Source organism: Trachemys scripta, chromosome 2 (genome assembly GCF_013100865.1).
Source record: "Trachemys scripta elegans isolate TJP31775 chromosome 2, CAS_Tse_1.0, whole genome shotgun sequence".
Taxonomy (NCBI): Eukaryota; Metazoa; Chordata; order Testudines; family Emydidae; genus Trachemys; species Trachemys scripta.
In genome coordinates this window covers 142314961-142335571 of record NC_048299.1, presented here as the reverse complement: position 1 = coordinate 142335571, position 20611 = coordinate 142314961, and the positions used below count along the sequence as shown (strand labels likewise).

The following is a 20611-nucleotide window of genomic DNA, read 5'->3' as shown; positions in this document are numbered from 1 at the left end:
GGGCATCTGTTCCCACAGCACTTCTCTCAGGCCAAACCCATTCCCTGGACGTTATCTGTACTGTGGTAGCACCAACACAGCAGGGCCCTCATCCAGCCCCTGCTGTGCTAGGCGCTATACAAACAAAAGGCTGTTCGGTGCCCTGAGGTGTTTTACAGTCGGTGTACAAGAACCAGCAACAGATGCATCCATCTGGTCCCAGGGAAAGGCTAATGACCGAACAGAGACAGAACCTAGGGGTAGGTTGTAGTAGAAAGAAGGCCTGAAACATAAGGCCTTGTCTCAAAGGCCTGGGCTAAAGTAGGGGTCAAAGCTTTGCTGCTATAAAGCAAAGTTAAGTTGTGAGCAAGAGGCAGGCCCTGCTCACAGAATCTGGCAAGCGCAGGGCTGATATTGCAGAAACACACATTCCCAGCTAGTGCTGGTACAGGAATATACACGCAAACACATTCCAAAAGGGGGGTACCGGAACACCCCGATATTAGCACATTCCCTACAGATAACAGGAACATGCTGACCTATCTTAAAGATAAGGTCATGATGACAGCATGATGGAGGGATAGCTCAGTGGTTTGAGCGTTGGCCTGCTAAACCCAGGGTTGCGAGTTCAATCCTTAAGGGGGCCATTTAGAGAACTGGGGTAAAAATCTGTCTGGGCATTGGTCCTGCTTTGAGCAGGGGGTTGGACTAGATGACCTCTTGAGGTCTCTTCCAACCCTGATAGTCTATGATAGAGATGTTCTGATTAAACCAACAGGTACAAGGCGATGGGAGGGGCAATACGGAACTTGTTTGTATCGGCATATAAAGAGGGGTCTCACAGGGAGGGGATAGTGGAAAGTCCCGCTGCTAACTGAGCTGGGTCCACTGTCACAGGCATACATGAATGGAGTATAAGGCACCAATACTGTGCTCCGTTGATAATAAACCTGACCAAGTTCCTTCGCTACGAACAGTGTGATTGGAGCCTGCTGTCTGGCCAGAGTCAACGCAGCACGCAGAGAGAACACACCTGCAGCCAACATCTGACCACACTGGTGACCCCCGGCCACTGATCTGGGAAATACACGAGCTGCCCTCAGTCGAAATCCCCTGACATCCTTTGCTCTGGGAGGATATGGAACTGGCAAGCGAAAGAGCAGTGCCTCTACCCCCATCCCGCTGCCTTGCTACAGTTAGTGCAGGGCCTCCATGGGGGAAAAGCAAAGGCAGAGAGATGAAAGCCGTGAGCAGCTCGAATGCAGGGACCGTTAGTAGCCCCGCTTGGTACAGAGGCCCCCGTTCCTATACCTATTTCATTGTGGTTCAGGTCATAGAGACGTTCAAACGGGAAGTTCTTCTTCTCGATTTTCTTCACCACTTCCTCGGGCAGTTTCCTGAACTGGCGCAGGGGGCACATGGACTGCCACCTATGGGGACAAGCGGGACACAGGAGTTAGCAAGGGGATATCCAGCGCCATCAGGATACCTGTAGGCATGTGCCTATGTCCCCGCACTGAGAAAGAAGCCAGCCTTTTCAACTGTGCCACTACAAGCAACCATACCCACCACAGCTCATGTTTCCCCCCTACTTGGGTAAAAGTCATTCCCATGAGCCCAGAGACTGTGCTCCCCCATTCCCTACAATCAGAGCCCTCTGACAGCACTTCCACATTCGTGGGACATGGATTTCAGACTCCAAGAGCCCTGGGATATGACACACTAGGCAACCCCTTCTCCGGCTGACACAAGCTCTATAGGTGCGTCCATGCCAACTCCATAGAGCACAACCAGCCTTCAGGCTGTCCCAGGAATTAAGGTTACATCACTCGCTGGCCTGTAGAGAACTCGTTATGGTGCCATTCAATGTTCATGCACTCACTATCGTCCCAGTCGCCACCAGCCTCTCTGGCCAGAGCACCTGGAGGTGAAGGGTGCACCCAGGGCAGGTCGGACACCTGGCTTGGTTATAGGCGGTAAGCTAGCGGCACATCAGAAATCCGAGCACCACGGAGCCATCACTTACATGCGTTTGTCAATCATCTTGCAGAGGTTCAGAGTCTTGTCAGTGAGCTGCGCCCAGCCACGGTTCAGGACAATCTCAAAGATCGCACGCATCAACCGCCCGGCAGACTGGCAGGGACACAAGAGAGCTGTCAGAGCCCATGGGGGATCAGTGGCTTTCACAGCCACTGGGGATTTCCAATTCACAACCAACTGCCCTGTTCCTACCCCAACCTGGGAAACGGCTCCTCCTGCCCACCTACTCCACCCTCCAGCCATGTGACCAGCAAGCCTTGGGTCAATAACAGCCAGCGACTTGGTGTGTGTTAAGGTGACTTAATCGGTCAGTATTTCAGATTCAAGCTCTGTTGCAGAGCTAAGACCCGGATGTCATCTCTCTCCAAAATAAATTAGCTTTCACCTGCAGTCATTTTCATGTATTCAATTATTAATGAGCACCTCACAGGAATTAGCCCCCGTTATAAATTCACAGCCCTATTAGTCATCAAAGCAACTAACGAACATTAACCCTCCCAGCTCCCGAGGAGCAGGCATTATCCCCACCTTGCAAACTGGGGCACCGGGGCAGAGAGAGAGTCATTCCGAGACAGTGGCAGATTTTCTACCCACGTGAATTCCCACTCACCTGGGTGACGTACACCATGTCTGCCATCAGAGCAAACCCTTCCAGCTTCAGCTGGGAGATAAAGGCCTGCAGGAGCACATTGATCTACAGACAGCAAGAATAGGAGTTAGATCAAATCATTGATGGTGTATCAGCTGAGAGCCTCCCATCTTTGGGGAAGAGGGGTGGGAGGGGAGAAAGAGCTCCTAGCTGGTCAGGGCTGGCACAACAGTACTGGGGGGAGATACTGCAGTTCCTTCCCACCCCTATGCTCCTGTCCAGGTGTGACGTTTATTAGCATAATCTGGGACCATATAGAACATGGTTGCAACCAAAGTCCTGTAGTGGCACCAAATCTTGTATAAAGGGGGTCAAATGAGGTGTCTAAGACAAGATTATGTTTTGCTGGTTATAATTATGCTGTCTGTATATGTGTATCAATTTTGTAGTTGAAGGTATGAATATTGGCTCTGTACTCTCTGTATTTCAAACTTATGCTAAGCTTCTGGGAAACATCCCAGGCAAGTTTGTGTTAGCTCTGCCTAGCCTGCTTGATGGCCCATTAAGGACCATCAGCTATACAATTGACCCATGGAGAGAAGGCAAATACACCTTGTGACTCAGCAAAGTATGCAGGGACTGGCCCATGTGACGCCAGACTCCATTTTGCTGTAATTTTCCACAGTAAGGACAAAGAGGTGTTCTTACACCTGGAAAAGACTATATAAGGCTGATGCCTCATCTCCATTTTGTCTTCAATCCTGCTTCTTACCTCTGGAGGGACTTTGCTACAACGGAAGCTCTGAACAAAGGACTGAGGACCCATCCCAGCTGGGGATGTATTCCAGAGACTTGATTTGAACCTGCAGTTTGTTCTATCACTGCTACAAGCCTGAACCAAGAACTTTGCCATTACCGTATGTAATTGATTCCATTTAACCAATTCTAGCTCTCATCTCTATCTTTTTCCTTTTATGAATAAACCTTTAGATTTTAGACTCTAAAGGATTGGCAACAGCATGATTGTGGGTAAGATCTGATTTGTATATTGAGCTGGGTCTGGGGCTTGGTCCTTTGGGATCGAGGGAACCTTTTTTCTTTTACTGGGGTATTGGTTTTCATAACCATTTGTCCCCATAACGAGTGGCACTGGTGGTGATACTGGGAAACTGGAGTGTCTAAGGAAATTGCTTGTGAGACTTGTGGTTAGCCAGTGGGGTGAGACCGAAGTCCTCTTTGTCTGGCTGGTTTGGTTTGCCTTCGAGGTGGAAAAACCCCAGCCTTGGGCTGTGACTGCCCTGTTCTAGCAATTTGTCCTGAATTGGCATTCTCAGTTGGGTCCCGCCAGAGCCGCATCCTCACACCAGGACACTGCACAAAAGGGAAGGGAGGCTGGGCAACAGGATCAAGCATTCCCTAAACCACCGAACAGAAGCAGGGAGGGGTTCAGTGCCGCCGGGCTCTCCTCTCACGCGGTGCCAGGCTTCTCAGGAGGGCGGGCAGAGAGGCGGCTCACCTTGGCACTGGGCTCCTCGATGCTCTCCTTCACTGGAATTGGGACCCGTTCCAGCAGCTTCTGGAGCTCCAGCTTCTCTTCCTGTGGGGAGACAAGGAGTGGGAGGTGAAGCCAGCTTGGGGGCATCGCATACAATCCCTCTGAACCAGGGAAACCAGCCTGGCAGCCCTCCAGGGTACAGGAGAGAAGATCTTGGGAGCACCTCTGCTGCCTGACCAAGCCCCCTCCCCAACCCGTCCCAGAGCCGTACCTCCCGCACAGTGATGTTCTTGAACTCTGAGGACAGGGAGAAGACCCGGAAAAGCTCGATTTCACTCAAGGTGGGCTTCAGGAGTTGGTTGTAGGTTTGCACGGTCTCGTTGGTAATGTAGTAGTGGCTGGCAATGCGGCCCAGCTCAGTCACCTGGGGGAGGGAGGAAGGAGTAACTCCAGTTTGCACAGACCCCTCTGGCTGATCGGGGGGGCTGAGCCAGGCAGAAAGGAGCCCACTGGAAGATGCAGAATGAAGCTGGCCAGCACAGAGGCTCCTGACATTCAGAGCAGAATCCCTCAGGAGCCAGGAACGGCCCAGGGGAGAAGGTTTGTTGTGTCAGGGACACAGTTCCCTCCCTCGGTCCCAGCCTCTCTACTTCCATCTCCAAAGCAAAGGAGACCCAGGCCGCGATGGGAATTTGCTCAGCAAGGAGGCAGCAGTGTACCCGAGGATACCGACATTTGGAGCTACTTCAACCCTCCCCACTGTCTCTTCAGACCAGTGACTCCCTTGAGCTCCAGGCTGGAAGGCAACAGCCACTATGCTCCCCAAAACACCCACTGTGGCTGATCTGGAGCCACCTCTAGGAGGCTGCTTGTACCCTTCTCCCCAGCCCTCTGGCTTCAGTGAGTCACACCCCCGTCCCCTGCCTCACCTGGAAGTTCCCCGTCTTCTTATCGTACTTCACAAGATTGTTCTTGTCTAGCATCAGGGCTGCAGTGTGAACCAAATCCAGCCGGCGCTGGTCCAGCAACGGGTCTCCCTTCAGGTCATCGTGAGAGAGCCCATAGAGCGATGGGGAGCGCAGCATTCGGATGTACAGGTAGGCATAGCCCAGCCAGTTCACTGCATCCTACGGACAGACACCAAGAACCAGCAATGCCAGTGATCTTTCAGCTGAGCGGGCACACCGCTGCCCCTGGAGCAGGAAGTTATGGGGACCATTGGTTCAAGACCCAAAACTTACCATGATGTGACCCCGGCTAGATCAAGTAACTGGGGGCAGTTTTAAAGACCGAGGCCTCATGAAACATCAGAACTAGAAATACTGAAAGCAGAGAAGAGGCAGCTCCTACCCCGGCAGACTGTCATAACTGGCCTTAACTTGCACCCTTCTGAGTATGAGCTGCTTTCCTGCACTTCAATCCTAGAGTTAGGGGCCATTATCTGCAGAATCACTAAAGTGCAAAATAAACGCTCTCTATCCTCAGAGCTTGGGAACCCCACATTCAAGTGCCAGAGAATGCTCATCTCAGACATCCAGGCCAGCAAAACCATGCTGCAATGTAAGGAGATTCCAGTCAAGAAAGCTAGCCATAAGCAGGGGAATATTGTGAAGACCAAGCGGAGATCCAGAAACGGACAGATCACAGATTAATGCAAATGCCTTCAGGGCTAATACATTTCTCTAAGCGCCTATCCTGGACCAGGGAGCAAAAATCATTTCACTCACTGCCTGAGGACACTATTCTCTTCCCAGCTCAGGCAACAACTGGAAGCCAAAGATCACGAAACAGCCAAAATGCTTCACTTACAGACTATTTTGATTTACATAAACCCCAATCCTACGCTGGATTGAATGTGTGCTCCATCGGTTTTACAATCTGCACATGTCTATATCAAGTATCACGTCCTTTTCAGTGACAGGGCTGGGTTTTCTGCCACCCCTACAGACAGGCAGCGCTAGAAGGCACATGGAGATGCACAGTATTGCCTAGGGAAGGCCAGTGTGTTCTGTGCCTTTACGAGCAGTTTGTCCAGCAAGCCACCAGGAAGGGCTATGGCAGACAGGGCACCTTTCTCTTCGCCAGACCAGAAATCAGGTTTATTGTGAACATTTCTATACAAAGGTGCAATTGGGGGGTGGGAGGGATGACACACCCACATTCTCACCTTTGCATTCTGGACATTCCCCAGCACCACTTCTGCATTCAGCATATCTGGCAGTTTCGACACCATCTGACTCTCGATAGGGAGCTGCTGGTTGAGTAGGGAGAGGTAATACTGCAGTTCTCCGTGCGATGTGATGAGGATCCCCTCGCCCTTTGTGTCGTACTGGGGTCTCCCAGCACGGCCAAGCATCTAGGACAAACAAAGGGTTTAATCAGATGCAGAGAAGAGCTTTCAGCCTAGCCAACAGCAGAACACTTCCCTAACCGCTGTGCCACAAGCCAGCCAGTGCTCAGCTATCCACTACAGAGTAGGAGGTGTAACATGGTGCTGTGGGTCATTCCTCTGTCCTTACTCCTACCAGCACACTTATTCTGTGGTTCAGCTCATCGGACAGTCAAGATAGTCTAGCTGGGGGAGGCAGAGTGGGGTAGGCTATGGGGGAGGCTACGTTTTGTCACAGGCATTTTTAGTAAAAAGTCATGGACAGGTCACGGGCAATAAACAAAAATTCACAACCTGAGACCTGTCCATGACTTTTACTATATATCCCTAAAACTTTTCTTCTTTTGGGGGGGGAGGGGGGAGAGGGGGAAAAAGGGGACGCCTTGGGAGGACGGCCCAGGGAGTCCCGAGGGTGCGGGGAGGGGCAGGCTCCCTATCCAGCTCCTGGGGAAGCGATGCTGCCGCTCTGTCCCAAGCTCTGATTCTGCAGCTCCCATTGGCTGGGAACCGCGGCCAATGAGAGCTGCGGGGGTGATGCCTGTGGCTGGAGGCCGCACATGGAGCTAGGAGCTGAGGGAGGGGAGCTGCTGTCGCCCTTCTGAGGATCCACCCCCCACCCCAGGTAAGCACTACCCCACACCCCAATTCCCAGCCCTGAGCCCCCCACACCCAAACTCCTGCTACTGGGAGGTGGCGGGGTCCCAAGACTGCCCCAGCAGCAGCCAGGGTGCCTGGCCCAGGGGCTGCCCAAGCTGCTCAGGTGGCTCCCGGGCCAGGCGCACCGGCCACTGCAAAAGTCATGGAAAGTCACGGAATCCGTGACCAACACGGAGCTGTCGCTACGCAAAGCAGTGGCAGCAGTGGTGTCAAAATGCACGAAGCTGATCACATGGAGGATTCATGAGGCAGATTCCAAGAGGAGAGGGACCTGCTAGGGATGGTCAGAGCAGCTTTACTGCCAGGACTTTACCTGCAGGATGTCCAGAGCACCCAGCTCTGTCCAGCGGCCTTTCTCTGGGCTGTACACCTGCGTCCCTTTGATGATGACTGTGTGAGCAGGAAGGTTCACACCCCAGGCCAGCGTCGCCGTGGAGACCAGAACCTGGAGCAGGAACACAGTGGGGTTGGTTAGCTCATTCCCACAGGAAACTCCACCAAAGATACTGTCTCTTGCTCCAATAGGACAAGTGTGCCTGAAAGTCTCCTTCCATGTACCCAAAGCTCAGTGGAGGGCCCCAGCCTGGGAGACTTGGGGCCTATTCCCAGATCTGCCACGGACTGCCTGGCCTTGGGTGAGTCACGCCTGTCTCAGTTCTGAGCGCCCCCAGAGGCTTCCGGCTCCCCAGCATCACCTTTCTGTGTGGAGACCCTCGTCTCCCTTCATTCTGACCAGGGTACTTCCACACTGCACAGCTCCCTGCCTCAGTGTCCCAGCAGAGATACTATCCAAGGGCACCGGCTTTTCTCTTCAGAGCTGGTTAACAGGTATCAGTGCCATCATCAGAAGGTACCACACAGCACTTCCTGTGCACGCCTGCTTTACCCTTCAAGTAAAAAGCACTACAAAAAGATCAAAGAACCCACACACATGGTACTAAACTTACCAGGGTTCATTTCAACCCACACATGGATTCTGGCAGGAGCAGTCCTTCAACCCCCACCCCAAGGGTTCCTGGGGGTTACCAGTTCATCACAGCTTCAGCTCAGAACAAGCACCCCCACCACTTTATACCGTTCAGGGGGCTTTGAGCTGCAGTTTCCAAGAGTAGGTCATTAGTAGACAATGGGGTTTCTTGAAGAATCTACACTCCTGTCAGACTTAGCCATGCTGAGCGAACGCCCGGTGAAGACAGCACGAGGTCGATGGAAGAATTCTTCTATTGGCCTTGCTAGCCTTGAGGAGGTGGGTTAACTACTGCAATGGGAAAACCCCTTCCACAGGCGGAGGTATTATCTACACTGAAGCACTACAGCTGGGCCACTGGAGTGTTCCAAATGGAGACAAGCCCTCAGTGAAGTTCATTCAGGATATTGTAAGGCATGTGTTGTCAGTCTGTCACAACGTTCCCTCTATTTGTACTGCAGTAGCACCGAGGAGCCCTAGTCATGGGCCAGGACTTCACTGTGCTGGGCATTGTCCCAACCCAAAGCAAATACACTCCCTGCCCCAAAGAAGTCACAAGTCTAAGGGCAATTACCCTTTCCAGCCCTTAATTTCTCCAGCTGTAAAATAGAACCTCAGTCTCACTGCCCTCAAGGTGCTTTACAAGGTTGGGGTAGAGGGACAAGGTTATCCTGTGCTCAACAGAACCCTGCTCGTCCCACAACAGAACATCTTCCCTACAAAGCCGCTACATCCTTGTGGGCAGCAGGCAGGGCTAACTCCCACAGCTGCATCGCACCACAGGCAGAAACGGAGTAACAGGGCATGAATACGGTTCAGATCAGTCACAGACAGGTCGCAGGCAAGAAACAAAAATCTGCCAGCTCCAGCCTCCGCCGCCGTGGCTGAAGCAGAAGTAGTCACAGAGATTCGTTAAAGTCAGGAACTACTCCTAGATGATCCTCCATGACGGTAACCAAGGTGGAAGCCCACGGGCTGCTGGTGAGAGAGCCAGCTAAAGGGATATCCAAGAGCATCGATACCCATCTCTGCTTAGAGGAAAGGCTTCCTTCCTCTATCCTAGCCATGCCCTGTTCATGGACCCATTCACTACCTGGGTTGGAGCCTAGACCTCGGACCAGAGAGAACCCAGTCTGTGTGCCTCTAGTGTCACAATGAGCACTAGCTTCATTAAGACATGACAATCAACAGCCTTGCACTTCTAGTCTCCAGATGGAGCATCCCAACACATGCTGAAGCAGCAATCACCTTAAAGCACTGCTCAAGTATCTCCCAGGGACGATACCAGCCTGACCTGAATACACATGCTCCACTTGGCGCAGGGACTCACCTGAATGTGCTTGTCAGCAAACAGATCCTCCACCAGTGTTCGATCTACTCTGGTCATCCCAGCATGGTGAATAGCAAAGCCGTACGGCAACAGGTCCTTCAGCTCTAGATTCTGTAGCAAAAAGACAACTAATTACAGTCAGACCCTTTAGAGAGTGAATCCACAGAACACACTGCAGGTCAGGGGAAATCCTGGAGGGCAAACCAGGGCAGGGAGCGCCTGAGCTCCACCACTCATTAACAAGTGCTGGTCTCTCATGCTGCCATGAAACCAACACCCCCACGGGGAACAAGGATGCAGGTCCCACTGTTCCCACTGAAAAGATTTTGGTTTAATGCTGTGAGTAGAGACAAGAGGGAGAGAACGCTCGGATTCTGCGGAAACGTGGCAAGCTTATGACATGTGAGCCGCAGTATTTTTGTCCCCCCAAGTCTGTCATAACACACCAGCCAGACTACAGGCATATACCCCAGCTCTCTGCCTGCCAGTTACCTTGCACTGCTCAGCTTCTGTCCTCAGGACCTCTGTAGAGGCTGAGCCCTCGCGAAGGAAGAGGCCCAGTGTATCTTTCTCCAGACACATGTCCCTGATGGCTCGGGCCGTCTTCCCTGTCTCCTTCCTGGAGTGAACGAACACCAACACCTGTCAAACGTACCACACAGCACTGTTATCGGGGGGGGGGAGGCCATGGCAGCTGGCACAGAGTTCTGCCCCAGCCCATTCCCTATGCTCAGGAAAGCGAGGTGACTATGGTGCAAAAGAGTGGCCTAGAAGACACACTGGGACATGGTGCTGATGCAGCAGGTCTGGGCTGGAGCTGCTGGCCTGGTAATGGGAGCACCGCAATGCTGGAAGAGGAGAGACGCTTGGCTCTGGGAGGGACTGTAGGCTCAGTGACCTGGCTCAGGAGGGAGCTCCAGCCAGCTTTGACCAGAGGGGTTGGGGTAAGGCACAGCCACATGGGAAGAATGGAAGTGCTCGTGCTGGATGGTCAGCAGGTGACAGTCAACAGGCAGAAAAACAACAGCCTGGGGTACATATCCCTGCCTCAGCTGCTGGTAGCCAGCACAGATCTACACTTCTATCCACAGACAGAGACTGCAGCAGTTCTGGAGCTGGGAGCAGAGTACACAGGACAAATAGAAAAAGCCTCTCACCAGGGCACCATAACCAAGAGGCTTAAATGCACCAGCAACTAAAATACCAGCAGGACGGCAGGCCTACCTGGTTCTTCCCAGCATGCTCCATAATCTTCTCGTAGACAATCTCATTCATGATCTGGAAGCGCTTGATTGCTTTCTTCTCTGTGATTCCCACATAGGTCTGCTCCAGGGGCACTGGGCGAAAGCTGCAATGGGAAGCAGGCAGCATGAACTGGCTGGAATGGCACCTCCACATTATGGATTTTCGCCACAGACCAGATGGTTTCTATCCAAGAATCACTGTGCAGATCCCTTCGCAAGCTTCAATCCAGCCCCTCCACAGAGACTCCATGCTAAATGCTCTCCTGCTCTAGCCCAACACACGAAGAATCAATGAGTCACGTTCCGGCCAAGCATGCCTCCTTGTTTTAGTTCTATGGCAGCAGTATTCGACTGTCACTTGAATCCATTTCCTGGATGCATGGCCTCCGATATGGATGAAACTTTGCAAGCCACCTCAGAGCCATTCGAAGCTTCCCCCAAGAAGCTTTTGCAGCAGATTGGGGTGAAGAATCCCTTTTCTTCCCCTCCCAGCTTAAGTTCTGAACCAGGTATGAGTACAACTAAGGCTACGTTTATGTCACAGAATCTGTGACTTCCAGAGACCTCCATGACATTTTCCACTTCAGCCCTGGGGCGGTGGGGCTGGAGCTGTCAGCTGGCTGGGGGACCCCACAGCTCCCAACCACGGGTCCCGGAATGCCAAACAAGCCATTGCGGGCACCTGAGACACCCTGGAGCCGCAGCGGAGGTGGGTGCTGGACCCCCCGACCACCCATTTTGTCAGTTATTTTCACTAAAAGTCAGGGACAGGTCACAAGCGTCTGAATTTTTGTTTGTTGCCTGTGACCTGTCCCTTTCCTAAAAATATACTTAACCTTAAGATTTTGTTATGGTTAACTAACAGTTACACAACCTCAGGAAAATATCCCTAGGGTGCATTTCAGGGGTGCGTTCCTGGACCTACACATTCTAACAGATCTCCCTAAAAGCCACAAGCTCGTCCCGTGGCTAATTAAACCAGGCTGGATGCCCAATGAAACCCTGGCACCATCAGCTTATTGACAATTACATTCTAAACCACCTCCCCATAAAGATCTCACCAAAGACCTTGGTTGCTTCCCCAATTGGATTGTAAAAGGCCCTTCCCAACCTTTCCCACACCTGTTATCAAAGTAGAATAAGCCTTTGACGGGGTCCACTCTCAGGAACGTAGCTACATCCTCGTAGTTCGGGAGAGTGGCACTCAGGCCAACAAGCCTCACATCCTCCTGGGTCATCTCAATGTTGCGGATGGCTCTAGCCACCAAGGACTCTAGGACAGGGCCCCGGTCATCATGCAGCAGATGGATCTCATCCTAGAGGAGAAAAGGGGTGGTAAGAGGTTGACTTCAAAGGGGAAAGGTTCGACTGACTTCTTTGCTGCATGTCTGGTTCATTCGTACTCCCTGATGGAACTGCATGGCCGGGCTTGCATAGGTTTAAACACCCACCTATCCACCACTACCAGATGGAGTCTCAGATCAATTATGGCCTCCTCAGAAACCGCGAAGACCCTGACATAACCCCTTCTGCTGAGGTACCACGAGGCACTTCTCGAAGTGCAGTCACAGTCAGGGTCATCATCTCCCAGTGGGCTTGGGGAGACATTACTGCTACTCACCAGGATAATGAGGCGCACCAGCTGGGTATAGGTGCGTTCCCCGCCCTTGCGGGTGATGATGTCCCACTTCTCGGGGGTGCAGACGATGATCTGGGTAGCATTGATTTCCTCCTTACACAACTGGTGGTCTCCAGTCAGCTCGGCCACGTTGATGCCATAAGTTGCCAGGCGCTAGGAAAGACCAAGTATGGTTAGGCTGGATGAGAGCCCAGTGCATGTGAGGAGACCGGGAAAATCGTATGCACAATCGCATACCTCTCCCAAGACAACAAATAGGGTTTTCTGCACCGTGGCATTAAGCAAGACACGGATTCTTCCTCTTTGGTGCTGAATCACAAAGCCTGGAATAGAGGCATCAGGCCCAAGGGAACAGGGAATAAGAGGCACAACACCCTCTCCTCTCAAGGCTTGATACCCTTTAAGGCTAGAGCTGAGCTGGGGCCCTTCTGAGTACAGACCTCACAGGAGCAAAGCTCCAAGTCCTTGCTCCCCTCCCTCTCCCCCGCAGGTGTAGCAAGACCAGAGCGAAGTTGTTCCATTACCTTCCCAAAGCTTCCCACCATCTCCTGCACCAGAGACCGCATGGGCGCAATGTAGATGATTTTGAAGTCATCCACATTGATGGTTCCATCCATGTTGATGTGCTTCCCGATCTCACGTAGCATGCACATCAGAGCGACGTTGGTCTTCCCCGCACCCTGCGGCACAGAATACACCTCTGTAGTCACACCCTACACACAACTGTAATCATCTTTACATAAAGCACGCCTTGTAAGGTATCAGTTAAAAAACTCATAATTTGCTGATCAGTATTGGCCTGGTAAAATGTGTGGGGCAACATGATATGTGATTCCCCTGTATGGCATTATTAACACACGTTCCAAACCCCACAACCCTGCCCCAAAAGACTTTGGCAAACAGGTCTGTCCTAAACAAAGGAGCGTGTACTCTGCTTAATTTGCATTTAAGCAGGAAACAGTCATCAAGCAGGAAGGGAAGACAAAGGAAGTTCAAACAGTGGGGAAAAAACAACAGGGAACATCTCTCCATATAGACTCTTTGGATCCTGGTTCTCAGCTGGAAATGTTTCTCAAGAGAGACTGAAAGGATAAAAAGGAGGGGCAAAACAGCCCCAGACACCCTCCTCCGCCCCATCACATTCACTGCGCCTGAAGAGACAAGGGAAGTAGGCGCTGGACTCCAGGGGGGTTTGGTCAGTAATCTGCTGGAGCACATGGTGAGAAACTTTGCTTGAATCTAATCTAGTTTAAGTCAAGTCAGGTATTAGTAAATGTCTTGTCTCTATTTTTCTTGTAACCATTTCTGACTTTTATGCCTCATTACTTGTACTCACTTAAAATTTACCTCTTTGTATTAAATAAACTTGTTTTACTGTTTTAGCTAATCCAGTGTGTTTAACTTAAAGTATCTGAATAACTTTGACAAAAAACTGGCATATTATTCCTCGGTGCTGGGCAGCAACAGGACACACATTTCTGGTGGAAAATCTCGGACTGGGGGTGTGTTGGGGTCACCCTGTGGTATAACCATGGCTGGTGCGAGTCAGGCTGTGGCTTGCATGCTGGAAGGCTGTTTATGAGCAGCCCAAGAGGGAGCTACAGCAGCAAGGCATTGTAAGGCACCCGGGGTTGCAGGGGAGGGGTTAACACAGCCCTCCACTGGTCTGGATTGCACCCTGGTATGTCACACCCTGGTACATACATTGAATCAGCCCCATCATATCCACAGTCTCTCACAGCAGCCAAAGACAGATTCCCCTCAAAGTATGAGCCAGCCCCCCCTCCCCCCCCCAAGATGACATAAAACTACTCAAGACAGTCAAGTCCAAAGCAGACTGTGAAGAACTACAAAATGGATCTCTCAAAACTGCGTGACTGGGCAACAAAATGGCAGACAAAATTCAATGTTGATAAACGCAAAGTTATGCACATTGGAAAACATAATTCCAGCTATACATATCAAATGATGGGGTCTAAATTAGCTGTTACCACTCAAGAAAGATCTTAAAGTCACTATGGATAGTTCTCTGAAAACATCCACTCAATTTGCAGCGGCAGTCAAAAAAGCGAACAGAATGTTGCAAATCATTAAGAAAGGGATAGATAAATAAGATAGAAAATATGTTGCCTCTATATAAATCCATGGTACAACTACCTCTGGAATACTGAGTACAGATGTGGTCATCCCATCTCAAAAAAGATATATTGGACTTGGAAAAAGTTCGGAAAAGGGCAACAAAAATTATTAGGGGTATGGAACGGCTTCCGTGTAAGGAGAGATTAATAAGATTGGAATTTTTCAGCTTGGAAAAGAGATGACTAAGGGGGGATATGACAGCGGTCTATAAAATCATTACCGGTGTGGAGAAAGTAAATCAGGAAGGGTTATTTACTCCTTCTCATAACACAAGAACTAGGGGTCACCAAATGAAATTAATAGACAGCAAGTTTAAAATAAACAAAAAGGAAGTATTTCTTCACACAAGGCACAGTCAATCTGTGGAACTCTTCGCCAGAGGATGTTGTGAAGGCCAAGACTATAATAGGGTTAAAAAACTAGATAAATTCATGATCCATCAATGGCTATTAGCCAGGATGGGCAGGGATGGTGTCCCTAGCCTCTGTTTGCCAGAAGCTGGGAATGAGCGACAGGGGATGGATCACTTGATGATTCCCTGTTCCGTTCATTCCCTCTGGGGCACCTGACACTGGCGACTATCAGAAGACAGGATACTGGGCTAGATGGACCTTTGGTCTGACCCAGTTTGGCCGTTCTTATGTTCTAAGAGAGTTGGGCTACAACCCAAAGTCTGTGCTAAACAGGAGGGGCTGGAGGCACTAAGTATCTATGAGGTGGCCTCCTGTGGCAGGAGACAGCTTGGCCGGATCCTTACCGTGGGAGCACAGAGTAGCAGGTTCTCATCAGTCTCAAGTGCAGCACGGTAGAGTTTGCTCTGAATCCGGTTCAGTGTTTTGAACCCCTCAAACCCAGCCTGGGCGTATTTGGGCAGTTTGTCCACAGAAACCAGTTGCTGAAAAGGAGAAACATCATTAACATCAAAGAACAGGCCCTTTATTGTGCCGCAAGCAGGGCACTCTGTGGTCTAGAAGAGACCCCCACCTTGGGGAATGGCAGGGAGCTTCTTGGTCTCTCTCAGGGTTGGTCTACACTTGGGGGGGGGGGGGGGGGTGTCGATGCAAGATATGCAACTTCAGCTAGGGGAATAGCGTAGCTGAAGTCGACGTATCTTATTTCGACTTCCCTTCTGTCCTCACAGCGCAGGATCGACGGCCGCGGCTCTCCCATCGACTCCGCTACCGCCGCTTGCCCTGGTGGAGTTCCGGAGTCGACGGGAGCACGTTCGGGGATCGATATATTGCATCTAGATGAGACACGATATATCGATCCCCCATAGATGGATCGCTACCCACCAATCCGGCGGGTAGTCTGGACGTACCCTCAGTGTGGCTGGGACATAATGCTTTGTGCAGAGCAGGTAGTAAGAGATCAGATGGGGCCCATTAGACCAAAGCATTTGGCCTAGGGGCTCCAACTGCTGATCTGCAAATCTCACCCATCACTCCGGGCAGTGACCAGCAATGCAGTCAACTAGCATAGAGGATTCTAACTCTTCGGGCCAAAACTACTGATTCTCTCAGACTGCGCCCTCTCGTGTATCAGGCAGTTCCCACTGCACGTCAGAGCTCACGGGGCAGCCCAACTGCAAAGCAATGATTACAGCACGTACCACAACAATCCATAACACTGTACAACCAGCACTGACTCTTCACGACATGGGTTTGTTTGTCTCCATTTTACAGCTTGGGAAACTGACAGAGTCCAAGTGACTTGTCCAAAGTCACATGGTGAATTAGTAGCACAGCCAGAACTGGAACCCAACCTTGACTATGGCCCATGCTCATTCGCTCAGTCCGGCAGACCAGCTTGCACAAATGACTGGCAGAGGTGCAGCAACAGCGCCCCCAGACCCCGCAAAGCAGCCCATCTTTAAGGTGCAAGGGGACCAGAGGCACCAATGCCAGGTGCACATCCCAGGGAAACAGAGCTTAACGCACAGGCTCCTTAAGGGTCACGTGTCAGAAGAGGCCCAAGTCCTGCTGGCCCCAGGGCACGTCGTGGAGATGCTCCCTCAACACCTGAGTCGCACACTGCGAGTGAGAAGTGCCACAAAGCCAGTAGGTTTCTGTGGGGGGGTCGGGAAGAAGGGACGCTAGGTAATCCAACCCTGCCCACCGCTGACTGAAAGGGAATAGAGTCACCTACCTCTTCGGAGCCGAAGGGCTTTGGCTTCAAGGCAGGCACATGCACCTCCTCGTAGCCTTTGCGCTGCCTGCGGAACGAGCCATCGGGCAGCTGGCAACGCTTGTTGGCCATGAAATGGCTGCCCTGGGCAAACACCAGATCTTCCAGGTCCAACACCTGGCGCGGGGCCAGCACCTGGAAAAACCAGATGGGGCGTCAGAGGAAGAATGGGAGGGGCCCAGATTTAAAGGGGCAGCATTGCAACCACTCCCTCCAGCCTGCAAGTCTGGCTTCCCAAAGCTTCTCAGGCAGATCAGGGGCTTAACCTTTCACACCCCACCTGCAGGCCGCTAGATCAGGGTGTCTTCTGCACGCACCGGTCCCTATTTAACAACAGCCCCCTTGCACTCATTCAGCCCCTCGAGCATCCTAAGAACAGGTGCCTTAAGGGACACACCTCTCCACCCTGATCCAGATCCATGGTTTCCAGGTCTGTGTCCATCCGGGACTGGCGCACACGTTCCCTGCGAGAGCGTTCCTCCTGGAGGGCAAAGGGAGAGGGCAGGTTAACATGGTGCAGACACCTCTCGGTGGGGAACAGCAGCTGCTGTGCCCTGCTCCGCACACTAGCGCCTGCTCCTGCCCCACTGCGATAGCACAGCTTCAGCTAGCTGGTAAGGCAGCTCCTCAGGGGGCTAACAAGCCATGCTTAGCACTATGGGGAAGATGACTCAGGATCAGACCCTGGTCCGGATATCTCGGCTCCCTCAGAGCACAGAGGATGTCATGCGCAAAGTCTCCATAACCCCTTCCAACTAATGAGTGGATCCGAAATGCTCCAAAGGGAGTTGTATCTCAGAGGACCCCGTAACAGAGACGCAGGAGCTGCTGATTAGTAACAGCACAAGTAGGTGCAATGCTCAGCACCCAAAGCTGGATCTGGCTAATATGAAGAGAGGATGCATGGTCAGTCTACAACCAACATCAGATCAAGAATGAGGGGGGATTTGATAGCTGCTTTCAACTACCCGAAAGGGGGCAGATGACAGAAGGAGCAATGGTCTCAAGTTGCAGTGGGGGAGGTTTAGGTTGGATATTAGGAAACACTATTTCACTAGGAGGGTGGTGAAGCACTGGAACGGGTTCCCTAGGGAGGTGGTGGAATCTCCTTCCTTAGGAGTTTTTAAGGTCAGGCTTGACAAAGCCCTGGCTGGGATGATTTAGATGGGAATTGGTCCTGTTTTGAGCAGGAGGTTGGACTAGATGACCTCTTGGGGTCCCTTCCAACCCTGATATTCTATTATTCTAAACCTCTATGCTGTGACCCCAGTAGCACCCTCCCCTCCTTTCAATCCAGTTTATTCAGTGATTGCAGTGAAACGTGTGTGTGACATGCATGCGAAGTGCTATTTCAATGGTGACAGCTCAGATGCAACAAGGACCTTATGGGTTCTCGCCGCTCTTCTTACCCGAATCAGATCCTCCTTCTCCGTCTCATGCAGCTGATACAGAAATTTTGACAGCTCGGGATCAGATTCCATCTTCCCCATGATCCTCTCCTTCTCGGCTTCACTTTGTGCACTAGCCAGCAGCGTACAGTACAGGACTGGAGGGAGAAAGAGGGTGAGAGAAGGCAGCTGCCTCAATGCACGGGGTCAGAGGGAGAGGGGCAAGGTGGAGAACACCTGAAGTTTCACAAAGCATGGTGCAGAGGATAGACTGCACAGAAGGCAGATGTGTGGAGAGGTGAGAAAGTTGCAGCTATGAAAGCTGACTGAGACCAGGACTACATTTAAAACGTAGGACAACATGTGTCAATCAAGGATGTGAAAAACCCATGCCCCAAGCGTAGCTATGCGGACCTAAAACCCCACACAGATGTAACGAGGTCGACAGAAGAATACTTCTGTCACCCCAGCTACCATTGCTCAGGGAGCCGGTGTTCCTACACTGATGGAAAAACCCCTTCCATCGCCGTAGGCTGCATCTACCCTCCGGGGTACGTCGCCTCCCTTATGCTGGTGTAAGTCCCCATAGTGCAGCCATAACCCAAGCTGTGGCTAGCAGCACGACTGGAGCAGCACACAGGCAAAGAACCAGGGTTACAGCACTGCAGGTTAACGAGGTGCCCAGTACTCACTCATCATTCTGTGCTGCCTCAGCACCTTAATGAAGTCAAAGGTGTTAAAGCCCAGGAGCAGGACAAGCTGGTTTTCACACTCCCTGTCATCACTGGCAGTCTGGGAAAAGAAGGGACAGAAAGATGCTGGTGATGCATCTGCTGCCCGGCTTCGCCATGGGAGAGGGCAGGGGACCCAAACTCCCATTGCACAACAGATAGAACCCAACTGCATAGTAAATACCAGCTACCCGCCAGACTGACAACCCACATCCTCCATGTAACAATCAAGATTCTAAGCAACACTGGCAAGAGTCTAACCAAGTGCAGTCTGTCCCAGAACCTCTTCCTGCCCTCCTAAGAGGCCCCTAGGGGCAGGACACCTGGGTCATCTATGCTGGTGCAGTTTACAGGCTTTTGAGCCGCATAAATACCGTAGATGAAGGGCTGGAACCTGAAGTGCTGGGCACCCTAATTCCAACGGAAGTCAAAGGGAGTGAGGATCAGGATCATGGTTAGCATGGGAACCACTACCCCAGAGTTGGCCTCCCAGAAGAAGCAGTAACTGTCACCCAAGAGAAGGTCTGCCCATGTGTTAAACCTGATCCTCACAACAGAGGAGGGACGCGGTGGGTGTATCCTCAGGGGAAGAGTGGCACAGTGGCAAGTTGTTTCGTTGTATTAACAATTTTAATATGGAAAAATCAGTCCAAACTGTAAAGAACTTGCCCAGGGAGCTTCCTGTCTTCCAGCCAGGCAGGCCCTGAGTCTGGAACCTTCTCCACCCACAGAGGCAGGATAATTGGCCACATACCTTTAAGATCTCTAGCACCTCATCTGCTTTCTTCTGGGACACGATGGCATCGTCGTAGAAGCGACTCAGCTGCCGCTGAAGCCAAAAGGCATCGATGTCTCGGGGATGCAAGTCTCTCTTTTTGGAGCTCATCAGCTCACCAGATGCCACCAGCTGAAAGACAGGCAGTGTCTCCTTACAGCCGTCCTTCGCCCACACAGAACTGAGTCCCCAGGACAGGCACAAACAGCCCTTGGGTATTGCCCCACCCCGCCCAGCCGTCATGTATGTGAGCAAAGCCCTGGCAGCAGCAGTCAGACTAGGGACACCAGAGCACTTAATCGTAAGGACGGTGCTTTGACCGGACGATAGCAATGCTAAGGAAGTCTGCTGGACCTGGGAGAAACTACTTCCTCCTACCCGCCTTGCAAGTTGGAGAGAAATGGAGAAAAAGGAGCTACCAGCAGCATGACAAAGAGGACAGAACAGGGTTTAAAGAGACTCACAGGGGGAGACTGGGAGAGCCACACAGGAAGTTTTGGGCAAGAGAGGGGTATGATGCTGGCAAATCCAGCGCCAGCTCATGCCAAGGCCCCAGGCCTCACTGGACACAAATGCATACCTGGAAACAAGTCCGGCTCACCTGTGTGTTAGTACTGTTAACACAGATATTGGGAGTTGTAAGAACGTGTTTGGTGCTTATACCCTAGCTTGCAAAGTGCTGCATGCACTAGCGCAGGGGTCGGCAGCCTTTCAGAAGTGGTGTGCCGAGTCTTCATTTATTCACTCTAATTTAAGGTTTCGCGTGCCGGTAATACATGTTAACGGTTTTTTAGAAGGTCTCTCTCTAAGTGTATATTATAGAACTAAACTATTGTTGTATGTAAAGTAAACAAGGTTTTCAAAATGTTTAAGAAGCTTCATTTAAAATTAAATTAAAATGCTGATCTTATGCTGCCAGCCTGCTGGGTGGGGGGTTCAGGGCAGAGGGATGGGTGTGTGTTGGGGTGGGGAGGTGCAGGGCAGAAGGCTGGGTGTTGGGGGGGACTCGAGGTCAGGGCAGAGGGCTGGGGTGTGTGTGGAGGTGCAGGGCACAAGGCTGGG

At 51.6% G+C, this 20611-nt stretch overlaps 1 protein-coding gene across 1 annotated transcript in view; it reads right to left on the bottom strand.

Annotated features, from left to right (window-relative positions):
• Positions 1-20611, bottom strand: part of SNRNP200 (small nuclear ribonucleoprotein U5 subunit 200) — a 43165-nt gene that overhangs the window by 12123 nt on the left and 10431 nt on the right. The window contains exons 7-26 of the mRNA XM_034761667.1: positions 19529-19681; positions 18736-18835; positions 18065-18201; positions 17053-17136; positions 16617-16790; positions 15226-15363; positions 12854-13009; positions 12312-12482; positions 11813-12006; positions 10671-10794; positions 9939-10088; positions 9447-9557; positions 7463-7594; positions 6271-6459; positions 5033-5230; positions 4375-4527; positions 4125-4205; positions 2630-2713; positions 2006-2112; positions 1291-1409 (exon numbers count right to left, since the gene is read on the bottom strand). Of these exons, the coding sequence (XP_034617558.1) occupies positions 1291-1409; positions 2006-2112; positions 2630-2713; positions 4125-4205; positions 4375-4527; positions 5033-5230; positions 6271-6459; positions 7463-7594; positions 9447-9557; positions 9939-10088; positions 10671-10794; positions 11813-12006; positions 12312-12482; positions 12854-13009; positions 15226-15363; positions 16617-16790; positions 17053-17136; positions 18065-18201; positions 18736-18835; positions 19529-19681 (2755 nt within the window). The remainder of the gene's footprint in view (positions 1-1290; positions 1410-2005; positions 2113-2629; positions 2714-4124; positions 4206-4374; positions 4528-5032; positions 5231-6270; positions 6460-7462; positions 7595-9446; positions 9558-9938; positions 10089-10670; positions 10795-11812; positions 12007-12311; positions 12483-12853; positions 13010-15225; positions 15364-16616; positions 16791-17052; positions 17137-18064; positions 18202-18735; positions 18836-19528; positions 19682-20611) is intronic.